Below are 12,659 nucleotides of genomic sequence, written 5' to 3'. Positions count from 1 at the left end.
AATGTACGCAAAACTGTTATTCTTCGGAGATTTACTAGTAGAATATATTTTAATAAAACATGTTTGATCTACAAATTGCGTATATTCTCTATCAATCTTTTAATCTAGATTGGTGCATGTTTATAAAAAGTTCCAAATTTCCATATATCGAGATATTTTTAATGGAATATATACCCGGTATTTAAATCGAGTTGATAACTTGTTTGCCAGGTATTTGTTTAAAGACAAATTATGGATGCAAAGATATTCTGCTCAGCTGGAGAATGTGTTTAGAAAAATGGTACGGCTTTTTGGATCTTTTTGTAGCTTATGATATGATGCATCTTTTTCTTGTTTTAGATGGGTTTACAACTTTACAATGATACCAGATTCTTTATCTAATTATGTTTTCTTATCACTTATCATACATTAACTATCTATGATTATTTTGTACTTTTCAAAAAGCAGAACTAAAAACAGTATTATCGTGCATTCGTGCATGTATGGTTGCATGTCCATAATTAATTTTTGTCAATTCATTTTAAGATAAGATTAAGATTTAATATATAATCATAAATGTCCCTGTCAACTGTCAAGGGTACATAATATTTGATGGAATGGATTATCAAACATTCTTTATAGAATAATAAGTGATAAATGGACATATATATAATGATTTAATTTGTACGGCAATAATTGTATAGACGTATGGTGCAAATCAATATTTTCATTCATGTGCCCCTTCAATTCGTCCTTTGCTTTTTTCGTCTCAAATGAATAATCACGTATGTAACACGTAAAGTAAAGTTATTAAATTTGTTATTACTAAAATATTGGTCACATAATTAGATTTAATTTATACGGCAATAACAGTATAGTCATGTGTGTTTTTTTGTCTGAAATAAAGTTATGTATTACGACTTTACGAGATACAATTATTGAATTTGTAATTATTACAATATGAATAGGTCCGAGAGAAAGTGGAGCATACAATTCAACGCTCTCCTCTCACCATCTCAAGGTCAGTTATTTCTCTTTGTTTTAGAAATCGTACTTTAATTACATTTTCTATATTTTATCTATTGTTCAGTCGTTGTATTTTTTATTATCTTCTTGTTTTCTGTCACTCTTCATAGTTTTGGTTGATTTTTCCTTGAATATGTTTTTTTTTTTTTTTTTTTTGTCATAGATGTTTTTTTTTTTTGTCACGCTTTACCTTGTACTAGATTTCATCAAGAATTGTAGTCAAAAACCAATTAAATTACTAAAATCAACAAGTTGGTGAATTTGAGATAGTAATAAAATCCAAAGCCTAACAAATTTCATTATTTTTTGGTGTTTAGAAAGCCACAAGGGCGAGTGATGAGAATCGATCTCATCTCCTAGCTATAGGAGAGGAGCTCTAACCACTTGAGCTAACGAACTTCATTATGTCACAGGTCATTACCAAATCCGGTTGATCCATCTGAATCCATACCATTTAAGCTGCAGTTTGAGCACAAGTTACCCTGCAAACTTTTTACTGGAAACAAGGTTGAAGCTGAAGGGTCTTCATCTATTAAGGTACTGCTACTCGATGCAGTTTCCGGACATCTAATTACAGGCGGTCCCTTATCATCAAAACGGGTTGAAATTGTGGTTATTCAAGGTCATTTCAAGGCCGAGCAACTAGAGAATTGGACAAAGAGCGACTTTTGTAAACATATAGTATCTAGGAGAAGTAACAAAGGATCATTGTTGGTTGGGCAATGTGAGATTGTTTTACACAATGGAATTGGTTTTGTTAATGACATTTGCTTCACGGATAATTCCAGTTGGGTAAGAAGCAAGAAGTTTAGGTTGGGGGCTAGAGTAGTGGCCGAAGAAGACCGTGTGATGGAAGCAGTGAGTAATGCTTTTCAAGTGAAAGATCGTCGTGGAGAGAGTAAGTCATGTAACATACATACATGTTGTTTGGGTCCAATTTAGTCAAAATTGGGCCTGGGCACTAAATGATCCAATTAAAAGCCCAAGGTCAAGGTTCAACTCTCCAATTGCTCAAAAGTCAAAAGTCAGCCCACAAAGTAAGCCAATTGGGCTAAAGCCCAACCTCTCCAAGTATGATGAGGTATAAAAGCCCTCATATTAACACATTCAGGGAGAGATCAGATACATGATCACATACATTATCTCATACACTGATTATTCCAATTCATATGCTCATTCTTGCATTGAGAAATACTCCACAAAAGCCTCAAGCTACAAACTCTCTTGCATAGTGTCTTCCTTTTTACACATTGTACTGACTTTAGCATCGGAGGGGCCTTCCTCGGAAACACCCCCGAGGCTAGTTTACGTGTGTTCACTGTGCAGGAAACCTTCGGCCCAACACAGCTTGGATCGAATCCAGTCTTCTCCATTTCAGTGGACCTTCGGCAAGGTCCCATTGTTTTCAACCGAAACAATTTGGCGCCGTCTGTGGGGAAGACTTTCAAAAATCTTTAAGCCAAATTCCTAACCAAGATCATCTTGCAATTATCTTAGCAGCCATGGCTAAGAACCGCAAGAGCAAAAGCCTCCGTCAAAGAGCGGGCGAAAAGCCTAAAACCCCTACACCATCGCCCACGCCGGACCGGAACTCTCCCAAGGGTGCCGGCTCGGGGGGAGGATCACACAAGGAGGATTCCCTATCTCCTATAATGCATGACTCTCAATATAGGCCGGACCACTCTCGGTCTAGCAGGGGTCAGTCTGATCATAGGACATATTCAGTGTCCCGAAGCCAACCATCGGCTGCACGGCCTCATTACCACACTCGGCCGGGGACCCCTTTGACAGGGCCCAGTTCGGAAGAGGTGGCAAGAGCGCTGGCAGTACTCATGGAGGCAATGAGGGCACAGAATATGCCACCGCCTCGTGATCGAACTCCTCCGCATACCCGGCATCAGCGGAGGAAGTTAGACCATGACGGTGGGAAGCTTCCTTCCTTCCGGGAACTGGAAGAGTGGGAGGAGGATTCTTGGAAAAATGAAAAACAGAGGAAGAAGAACTCTCAATTATTTAAAGGATCCTCATCCTCAAGACCAGCAGCGCATAAGAGCAGCAGCTCAGCTTCTCGGCCAGAATCTACTCGCCGGGAACCTGAGACTGCTCGCAGAAGCGTCCTTGACCGACTCGGCGGCCAGGAACCGAGCGTGCGTAGTCGCCTCACGTTCCCTGCAGCCGAGGCCCAGACTTCCCAGCCAGGGACGAAAACCACTCCTACCTCTCTAAGAGGGCGGAGCGCGGTCCCTTCGGCCAGGAACAAGGGCAAGGCCATTATGCTTCCCGCTAGTTCACCATTCGAGCAATGGATACTGGAAGAGCGCGTACCCACGGTTAAAATACCGTCGCATATCACATATGACGGGACCACGGATCCGAAGGACCACGTGGCCTCGTATGAGACTCATATGCATCTTTGCCCCAGATCCGAGGCGACTTGGTGCAAATATTTCCCAACCACTCTCAAGGGGGTCGCGCAAGCGTGGATCTCCAAGGGAGTAAGGCAAGGCTCCATAACAGGTTGGGATGATCTGTCCTCCAAGTTCAGGAGCAAGTTTTCCACGGCAAACCGCCGAGAGAAGACTACCGCAGAGCTCATGGGTCTGCAACAGGGGGAAACTGAAAGCCTCCGAGACTACCTGACCCGTTTCAGTAACGAGTCATCAAGCGTCTCCCAGCTGGACTAGGGGCTAGCTGTTTTTGCAATGCAGAATGGCCTTCAGCCAGGAAAATTCCTAGACTTCATGGTCATGCATACCCCGCAGACCTTGGAGGAAGCTCTTAGTGCTTCGGATAAGTTCATCCGAGCCGAAGAATGGAATAAAGCAAAAACCCAACCTCAATCCGGGGGAGGGAAACAGAGGCAAATACCCTTGTCTGAAGGCCAAGGCCATAAGGCAAAGGGAAAATCAAAGGCCTCGGAGCCATCTTCGGCCAGCGACCTAAAGAAGGACAGGTTTGCCTCATACACAGGCAGATACGAGTCCTACACTCCGCTCTCTCTTCCACGCGCCAAAATTTACAGTGTGACGAAGGAGGAGCAGAGTTACCGAAAGCCGAGACCACTCCCAGAGTGGTATCAGCGAAAAAATAAAAATCAGTGGTGTGAGTTCCACGAGTCTTCGGGCCACAACACTGAAGAGTGTATCCAGCTGAAGGACCAGATAGAGGACATGGTCCGGAAGGGATACTTGAAAAAATACATCGCGGATCACCGCGAGAAAAAAGAATCCGAGAGGCTAGCAAAGGACCCTCGGCAGGACCTTGATTTCCCTCGGAAAAACAGTAAAAAACCGGAGGGGAAATTCCCTCCGATCAATGTTATCTCGGGAGGAATATACTCTCGGAGGGAGCACAAGCGTCACCTTAGAGCTTTAACTCACCAGGTGAACAACGCTGACATTCAAGCTCCCCAGTCGCCGGTGCCGAACATGACGTTCACAGCCGCCGACTGCCGGGGGATTACGTTCCCTCACGAGGATCCGTTGGTGATCATCGCCACGGTGGCCAACCACGACGTCAGTAAGGTCCTTGTTGACGGTGGCAGCGGAGCAAACATTCTGTTCCGAAAGGCCTACAACCAAATTAAGCTGAAGCCCAAGCACCTTACGCCGGTACCCTATCCGGTATCCGGGTTCAATGGGGCTTCAACTTATCCAGATGGGAAGGTGACACTTCCTGTCACCATCGGTTGCGATGAGGCAGCCCGGAACGTCATGATTGAGTTTTTGGTCATCGACGCTCCTTCAGTGTACAACGTGATTTTGGGGAGACCCATAATTCACGAGATCCAAGGGGTCGTCTCAACTTATCATCAGCTGATGATTTACGTCTCAGACGCCGGCTTCCCCGAAAGGATACAGGGCAACCAGAAGGACGCCCGAAGGTGCAACTACCTCAAGCCATCCAGTAGTCGCCCAGATAACGACAAGGATGAGGAGGAGAAAGAAAAAGAAAGAGAGCCAAGCACAAAAAAGCCGAAAGGCCTAAGTGCTTCGGCCCAAGGATCAGTGCCCAGAGAAAAAGGTCCCGAAAGGGAAAAGGTTGACTCTTCATCTGAGCCGAAAGACTCAGAGAGCCAGCCGAAGAACACAAAGACTGGGACACCTGCTGACATTGGCAGCAGACCAGATTCTGAAGAGTCCAGTCCATCGGCAATGGACATGGACCAACAGACTGAAACAGCAGAGTTGGCCGAAGGAGATGCTGAGAAATGTGTAACAATCGGGATGGACCTTGATCCTAACACCCGTTGTGAACTTATTCAGCTCCTGCGGGATAACAGAGATGTGTTTGCTTTCTCGGCAGCTGATATGCCCGGGATAAGTTCAGACCTCATCTCCCATAACCGAAGGGTCCATGCAAGGCCTCTCAAAATTGGGGATCTTGTCCTTCGGAATGCTGCTGCAGTTCAGAAAGGCCGAATCCATGGGAAGCTCTCAGCTACATGGGAGGGACCTTATGAAATTTATGATGAGCTTCAGCCAGGGACATACCGACTTCGGCAGTTGGATGGAACTGAGTTGAAGAATCACTAGAATGCTGATGTACTGAAAAAATACCATGTGTAAACCCTTCGGGGCAGAACAATCTTTGTAAGTACATTTTGAACTAATGACAGGCCTTGGAGCCGCCATTTATATAAAATTTACAACTTTTTATCCTTTCAAAATTTTCTTTGTTCTATCTACTCTTTGAGGGTTTTTTATTCAGCCTCGTCTGAAGCCTTCGCCTTCGGGTAACTGGGTTTCAGATTGCTGACAAAACCTGTCTTTTTAAAGAACACCGGTCTTTCAGCTGAAGTCAAACTTCAGTAAGACTTGTTCTCCAAAGACATGAGTCCATGGACAATTCTGGGATATTGCCTTAACTGAGCCTTGTATCCCAGAGAGCCATTATCCGAAACATTGCCTTAAGTTGGCCCTGTGTTTCGGGTATCCATTTTTCAAAGATAGACAGAAAATCAAGGATAACAGCAACAGTTGAAAATTTTTAAATCAGCCTCGTCTGAAACCTTCGCCTTCGGGTAACTGGGTTTCAGATGGCTTACAAAACTCAGTCTTTTTAAAGAACACTGGTCTTTCAGCTGAAGTCAAACTTCAGTAAGACTTGTTCTCCAAAGACATGAGTCCATGGACAATTCTGGGATATTGCCTTAACTGAGCCTTGTATCCCAGAGAGCCATTATCCGAAACATTGCCTTAAGTTGGCCCTGTGTTTCGGGTATCCATTTTTCAAAGATAGACAGAAAATCAAGGATAACAGCCTTTTTAAATCAGCCTCGTCTGAAACCTTCGCCTTCGGGTAACTGGGTTTCAGATGGCTTACAAAACTCAGTCTTTTTAAAGAACACTGGTCTTTCAGCTGAAATCAAACATCAGTAAGACCTGTTCTCCAAAGACATGAGTCCATGGACAATTCTGGGATATTGCCTTAACTGAGCCTTGTATCCCAGAGAGCCATTATCCGAAACATTGCCTTAAGTTGGCCCTGTGTTTCGGATATGCGTCTTCTTTAAGAACGCTGGTCTTTCAGCTGAAGTCAAATTTCAGTAAGACTTGTTCTAAAGAGGTTAGTCCCAGAAAGCTAATATCCCAAGCATTGCCTTCAGTTGGCCCTGTGTTTCGGATATCCAACTTTCAGACAGTCAATCTTCAGTAAGACTTGTATCCCAGAAGCATTGCCTTCAGTTGGCCCTTTGTTTCGGATATCCATTTTGAAGAAGTTCAGAAATTGCTTGTTCAACTAAAGTCATACTTCAATTTCTGTGGGGGCAAGAAGCACGCAGTGCAGCTATGTTCGGCAGAGTTGAAGAAAAGAAACAGTAAAGCATTCAAAAATAAAGCAACTGAAGAAAAAAAATTGAGCTACAAGTTCAATAATTCAGTATCGGCAGCCGCCCACAAGCGGAAAATAACAGCTGCCGAAATACGTACATAAGCAAAAAAATAAAACTGTTGTACGACAAGGCAAGCTGAAGCAAAAAACAAGGCAAAAAACTCAGAAAGCGGCAAGTCTAAAGTTAAGCACATGATGAACCGCAAGATTCTGAAGACGACTGCCCGAGTTCCTATGCTTCAGCCGGCGGATCAGACTGATCAGCGTTGAGTCCCATGGTGGCCTCAGCCCCAGCAGCAGAAGAGGCGGGCTTTGCACTTTGCCGAGCCTCCCTTTCCCTCTGCTCAGCTTCCAACTCCAGTCTTTCAGCTTCCTCTTCGGCTTCCTCAGCCTTAAGAATTTCAGCTTCAGCTGGAGTTGCATACTTCATGTGAGGGTCTTCGGGATTCTGGACCCACTCAGCACATTTAGACCAGTCCAGTTTCGGCTCAGCATGAAGGCAGACTCTTCGGCATACTCGGAATCCGTTTCTGAAACCCATCTCATATTCCTCTTGGGTATAAACACGGACCTTGAGTAAAGCCTCAGCATCAGCCAGCTTCTTCTGGGTCTCCTCCAAGTCTTCCTTGGATTTCTTCAGCTCATCAGCGACTTTGGAGGAGGAACCCTTCAGCTCATTCAGCTCTTGCTGAATTTGGAAAGCCTTTGTCTGAGCTTGGGCCACTTCAACTTTCTGGATCAGCAGTTGATCCTCAGCCTCTTGGAATTTAGCTCTTTGGGCTTCAGCAGCAGCAGCAGCCTCTGAGAGTTGGACGTCTTTGGCCAGGAGCAACTCTTCAGCAGCCATTCGGCTGGCTTCAAGAGCCTCTAGACGCTGCTGCACTTCAGCTTGTGCAGCAGTTCCTTCTTGAATTCGGCTCTCAACGGCAGCCTTGAATTTGGAGACGTCCACTCCCATATGCTCCTGGAGGAATTTTTCCCCTTCCATCAGTGGGGGAAAAACCTCCATCTCCATAGCATCGCAGAAGGTTTTCAGAGCTTCGGCAGCTTTTTTACCGTACTCCTCAACCTCCTGCTGCTTCTCTTCAGCTGCTGCTTGCTTCAGCTTAGCAAGCTTAACTTCCTCTTCAGCCACCTTCCTTTCGTGCACAGCAGCGTCTACCCTATCTTGTAGGGTATCTATCAGCTCTACAGTGAGAGTCTGATTGTGCACGAACTGAAAACAGGAAGACAAAAAAAAAAATAAGTAATAAGAAAAAAATAGAGCTGAATTTCGGAGGAAATGAAGGAAAATTACCTGCATCATCAGCAGTTGGTTAGACCTGGCTGGGTCAGGAACTGATCTACTGGATTCGCCCATCCCAGCAGTGGCCTTCAGCGACCAGATCCTTGCCCTGTCTACTTCGGACATGCCAGCAAAATTGCCGAAGTAGGCTGCAGCTCCTTCTCGGTTTTGACCCCATATGAGGTCCCAGATGTGATCTGGGATTGGAATTCGGGGGGCCGAGAAACCCATTTCTCCAGAATGCAGAGTCTGGAAAGAAGGGAAGGACGACGATGGAGCTTGATTAGCCTTGGTTGTCTCAGCATCGTCCTTCTCAGAGGAGTCAAGTACTATGACCTCCTCTTCTTCAGGGGTGAGGACGAAAGCCTCAACCTCTCTTGCGATATCTGCCGTGAAGCCTTCAGCACTTGACATCACGGCATCTTTATTTTCGTGCTCAGCAGCACTCTCCTTGATTTCTTCTTGGACCCCTCCCTTAGGTTCGGGAGTTCTCTGATCCACCTCCATCTCAGGAGGTGGCGGAGGGGTCTTTTGAGGAGATTGGGGTGTTGGCTGGGGAACCCTCGGCGATCCATTGCCTTCCTCAGGTTCCCTTATTGCGACGCCGATGGTCATCGGCCTCTGCTGAAAATCATGAGGGCCGATGATGGCCATCCTTCGGCGCCTTTTCAGAAGGGGCTGCTCGTCCATATCTGAGTCTGAAGACTCTTGTATTTGGTCTTCGGGACGAACAGGAGCTTTGCCTTCTCTGTGTCTGTTACTCTCTTCAGACTGTAACAGACAGGGGGGAAGAAGAATGTGAGTAAAAAAAAAAAAAAAAAAAAAAAAAAAAAAAAAAAAAAGAAGAAAAGAAAAAAGTTGTCTGAAAGCTCACCGAGGTTTTCAGCAAAGCCTCGTCTTCTTCAGCTGCTCTAGCTGCAGCTTCGGCTTCAGCAGCTCTGGAGGACCCTTCTCCTCCTTCGCAAGCCTCAAGTACCCGTGCAACCTCTTCGGCTGTGCGGGCAGCTTCAGCTTCTTCGTTCAGCAGCTGAAACCAAGGGTCTCTCTTCTTCCACCAAGGCTTCTGCCTCTGATACAGAGCAACAGCCTCAATTTGGAAGTGGGAAGAGTCCAGATGAACTTCCCTATGCCTCGGCTCAGTGATAGACGGGGCCCGTTCAGTTACAACTCGCTCTCGGTTAACACCAAGACGAGCGTAGTTAATACCAACGTTGGTCTCGTCCCGCTCTGAAAAAAGGAAAGGGAAAAAGTTTAGCTCAGATATGTTGGCACAGCATAAAAAAGCAAAGCGAGAGAAGAAAAAGAGGTAGTTAAAAGCCTCGGCCCCAGCCGAAGAAGCTTACCATCCTTAAACTTTCGGCTGAGGCCAACAGCTGCTAGCATATTCTCTTGGAAAACGTAATGCGTATCGGGGAGCCAAGTCTCCGGGATATGCTGCATTCGACCACTCCCCCCCGGGTTCGGCAGCTTGCCGAAGATATGTTGCTGATCCAGGTTCGGATCCGCCCCGTTATCTGCGGGGGGACCTAGACTTCCCATTTCGGGATCAGGCTCAGCTAAGTACCGGGGAGCGCTGAAGACGCAAGGGTGGCCCGGATCTATGGGTGCCCTAACCCAAATCCATTGACCTCTCCAGTCCTTGTCTGAAGAGTCATTTGGCCACATGGTCAAGTATTGGGGCCGGGACTCAATCCGATACCACCCAGAACCATGGCTTCCGTGCCCACTCTGAATATTTGGCACTAGCCGATGGAGCTTTCTGAAGCAGTGCAGGTTCGGCACGTATTTGAAGAACTTGCAGACCCATAAGTATGTCATCACCCTTCGGATGCTGGTGGGGGTTAGCTGACATAGGGAAATGTTGTAATGGATCAGCAAGTCTCGGACGAAAACGTCCAAAGGGAACCTCAGCCCATACTGAAGCTGTCTCGTGTACACCCCCACATACCCCGGGGGTGGACGATGGATTCTATCGGATGCTGAGGGCATTCGGCACCAATATCCATCAGCTTCAAAAATGCCGTAGTGCAACTCAATTTGCTCAGCAAATCGATATTGATCGGCGTTCTCTACCCACCATGAGTAGGGGCGGTTCTTTATCATGGCCGAAGCGACTTCGGCATTCTCCCACTCTGAAAACCCAGGGAGGATATCCCAAAGGACAGCGGGAATTTCATCGTCCCGTCCAGAAGCACTCGGCTCATCCGTTCTTTGAGGAGGAGCCGAGGAAAGGGGAGTCGCCCTAATCCCTTCAGCAGGGTCAGACTCCGGCCTTTGACCATTCCAGGTCCCAATCCTATTCCTAGGATCGGGAATCGGCCTTGCTCTTCTTGGAGCACGGGCTCTACCTCTAACTCCTCTTGCCATGGATTATTTCGAAGAGAAAAGTCGAAAGAAAAGGGGAAGGAGTTCGAATTCGAAGAAAAATAAACTGAAATCAAAGGAATTTACCTTAATCTGAAGCGAAAGTTGCCGATTTACGAGTTCGTAGTGGCAAGTCTCAGTTTCTAAGCTCAATGCTCGGGGGAATTTGCGAAGTTTTGATGCGGGTTCTTGGTTTCTCTCTCGAAGAATTCTGGGTTTGTGTTGGTGAATAAGTGAGGAGAATGACGCGCCTCTGTTTATATCTCCAGGTACGGGATACGAAGAGTCTGTGCTTTAATTTCTCTTAAGTACCCACTAAGTAACCATTAAACACATGTCTTGTGATTAAACCGCCCATTATCCGTCCAACTTCCGCAAATCATTAACCGTTGTTATCTCATTAATTACGGTTTAAATTCAAATTTTTGGATCAATTAAATCATTTACTTCCCTCCTTTTCTGAGTTAAATCAAACCCGACCCGTCATTCTTCCAAATCGGGTCTGGGGGGCAAGTTGTTTGGGTCCAATTTAGTCAAAATTGGGCCTGGGCACTAAATGATCCAATTAAAAGCCCAAGGTCAAGGTTCAACTCTCCAATTGCTCAAAAGTCAAAAGTCAGCCCACAAAGTAAGCCAATTGGGCTAAAGCCCAACCTCTCCAAGTATGATGAGGTATAAAAGCCCTCATATTAACACATTCAGGGAGAGATCAGATACATGATCACATACATTATCTCATACACTGATTATTCCAATTCATATGCTCATTCTTGCATTGAGAAATACTCCACAAAAGCCTCAAGCTACAAACTCTCTTGCATAGTGTCTTCCTTTTTACACATTGTACTGACTTTAGCATCGGAGGGGCCTTCCTCGGAAACACCCCCGAGGCTAGTTTACGTGTGTTCACTGTGCAGGAAACCTTCGGCCCAACACAGCTTGGATCGAATCCAGTCTTCTCCATTTCAGTGGACCTTCGGCAAGGTCCCATTGTTTTCAACCGAAACACATGTTATAGGATTAGTATTCAGCTTTATTGATCTGATTTGTACATTTATATGCTTTGTTGCAGCCTATAAGAAGCATGACATTCCATCTTTAGATGATGAAGTTTGGCGTCTGTGCTGGATTGCTAAAGACGGGAAGATCTCCAAAATGTTGGAAGAAAATCAGATTTATACAGTGAAGGATTTTATCTCACTGTATCACACTGATGAATCCTTCCTACGCGGTGTGAGTATATCCTTAGACTGCTTGTTGCAATTTTAGACACTAGAATTTGGACTTCATAACCTTATTTGATATGCGTATATTGTAGATTGTCAAGGTATCGCCAAAGAAGTGGAACGAAATCATTCAACGTGCTAATTCCTGCTTTACAGGATATGATGCTTGCACAAATCTGAATAACTCGGCTCAAATTAACATCCCTATTGCTATTGGTAGTACCATTAATCCAAACACCGTTCCATGCTCGAGTCTGCAGCAATTTTGTGTCAATGGTAAGAAGTAAAGAAGCGTAATTACAAATCTTTATTACATTGCCAATTGAAGTGTGTCACATAATCCTGTTACTATTAATCACTCGATTTCTGCTTTCGTTGATTAAAACAGATCAACAGATGATTCAGATGCCAGAGTCCAATGCAGGGGAGTATAGCCATCAGTTAGGTGACAACTCCATGGGTTTGGACAATTCCTTGCTCGAAAATTTATGTATTGGTTCACCGAAAGATGTCTGCCTTCCACCTTTATGTTACAATATGCCACCACCACCTTCCACTATGCTCGACGGCCAGGCCTCAAGTTGGCATTCTGACCAATTGCTGAGGGAAGAAGGCATAGGGATGCTCTCTTCTATCCCTGGTGTGTCTGCTGATGCTGCAGATATCGCGAACCCTGAAGCTGGTTTGGAGGATATTGGTTAAGTATGACGAAGGTCCTATTAAATCGCGATTATTGTTTCAGTGTGTTAGGGTCAGTTTGATACTTAGCCTGGTATCAAGTATTTGGAAAGGCAAGAGGCAGGGAAGTGAGGGGCTTCAAATTGAGTTTTACCTTTTCTTAGCTAATGTTCATACTTGCATTTTTGTATGGTTGTGTATAAAGGCAGAAGACTGGCTAATGAGTAATGGCTATACATTATGGCACATAATAAAAATATGCTGTA

The 12,659-nt window shown here is 45.3% G+C and overlaps 1 protein-coding gene across 1 annotated transcript in view; it reads left to right on the top strand.

Annotated features, from left to right (window-relative positions):
• LOC110708960 (calmodulin-binding protein 60 C-like) overlaps positions 1–12,659 on the top strand; it is a 15,231-nt gene extending 2,572 nt beyond the window's left edge. The window contains exons 2-6 of the mRNA XM_021887188.1: positions 948–1,000; positions 1,419–1,903; positions 11,562–11,722; positions 11,808–11,991; positions 12,104–12,659. Of these exons, the coding sequence (XP_021742880.1) occupies positions 948–1,000; positions 1,419–1,903; positions 11,562–11,722; positions 11,808–11,991; positions 12,104–12,417 (1,197 nt within the window). The 3' untranslated portion in view covers positions 12,418–12,659. The remainder of the gene's footprint in view (positions 1–947; positions 1,001–1,418; positions 1,904–11,561; positions 11,723–11,807; positions 11,992–12,103) is intronic.

Source organism: Chenopodium quinoa, unplaced genomic scaffold, assembly GCF_001683475.1.
Source record: "Chenopodium quinoa cultivar QQ74 unplaced genomic scaffold, ASM168347v1, whole genome shotgun sequence".
NCBI classification, from domain to species: domain Eukaryota; kingdom Viridiplantae; phylum Streptophyta; class Magnoliopsida; order Caryophyllales; family Amaranthaceae; genus Chenopodium; species Chenopodium quinoa.
The sequence above is the reverse complement of the archived record's forward strand: the minus strand, read 5'-3'. Positions and strand labels throughout refer to the sequence as shown.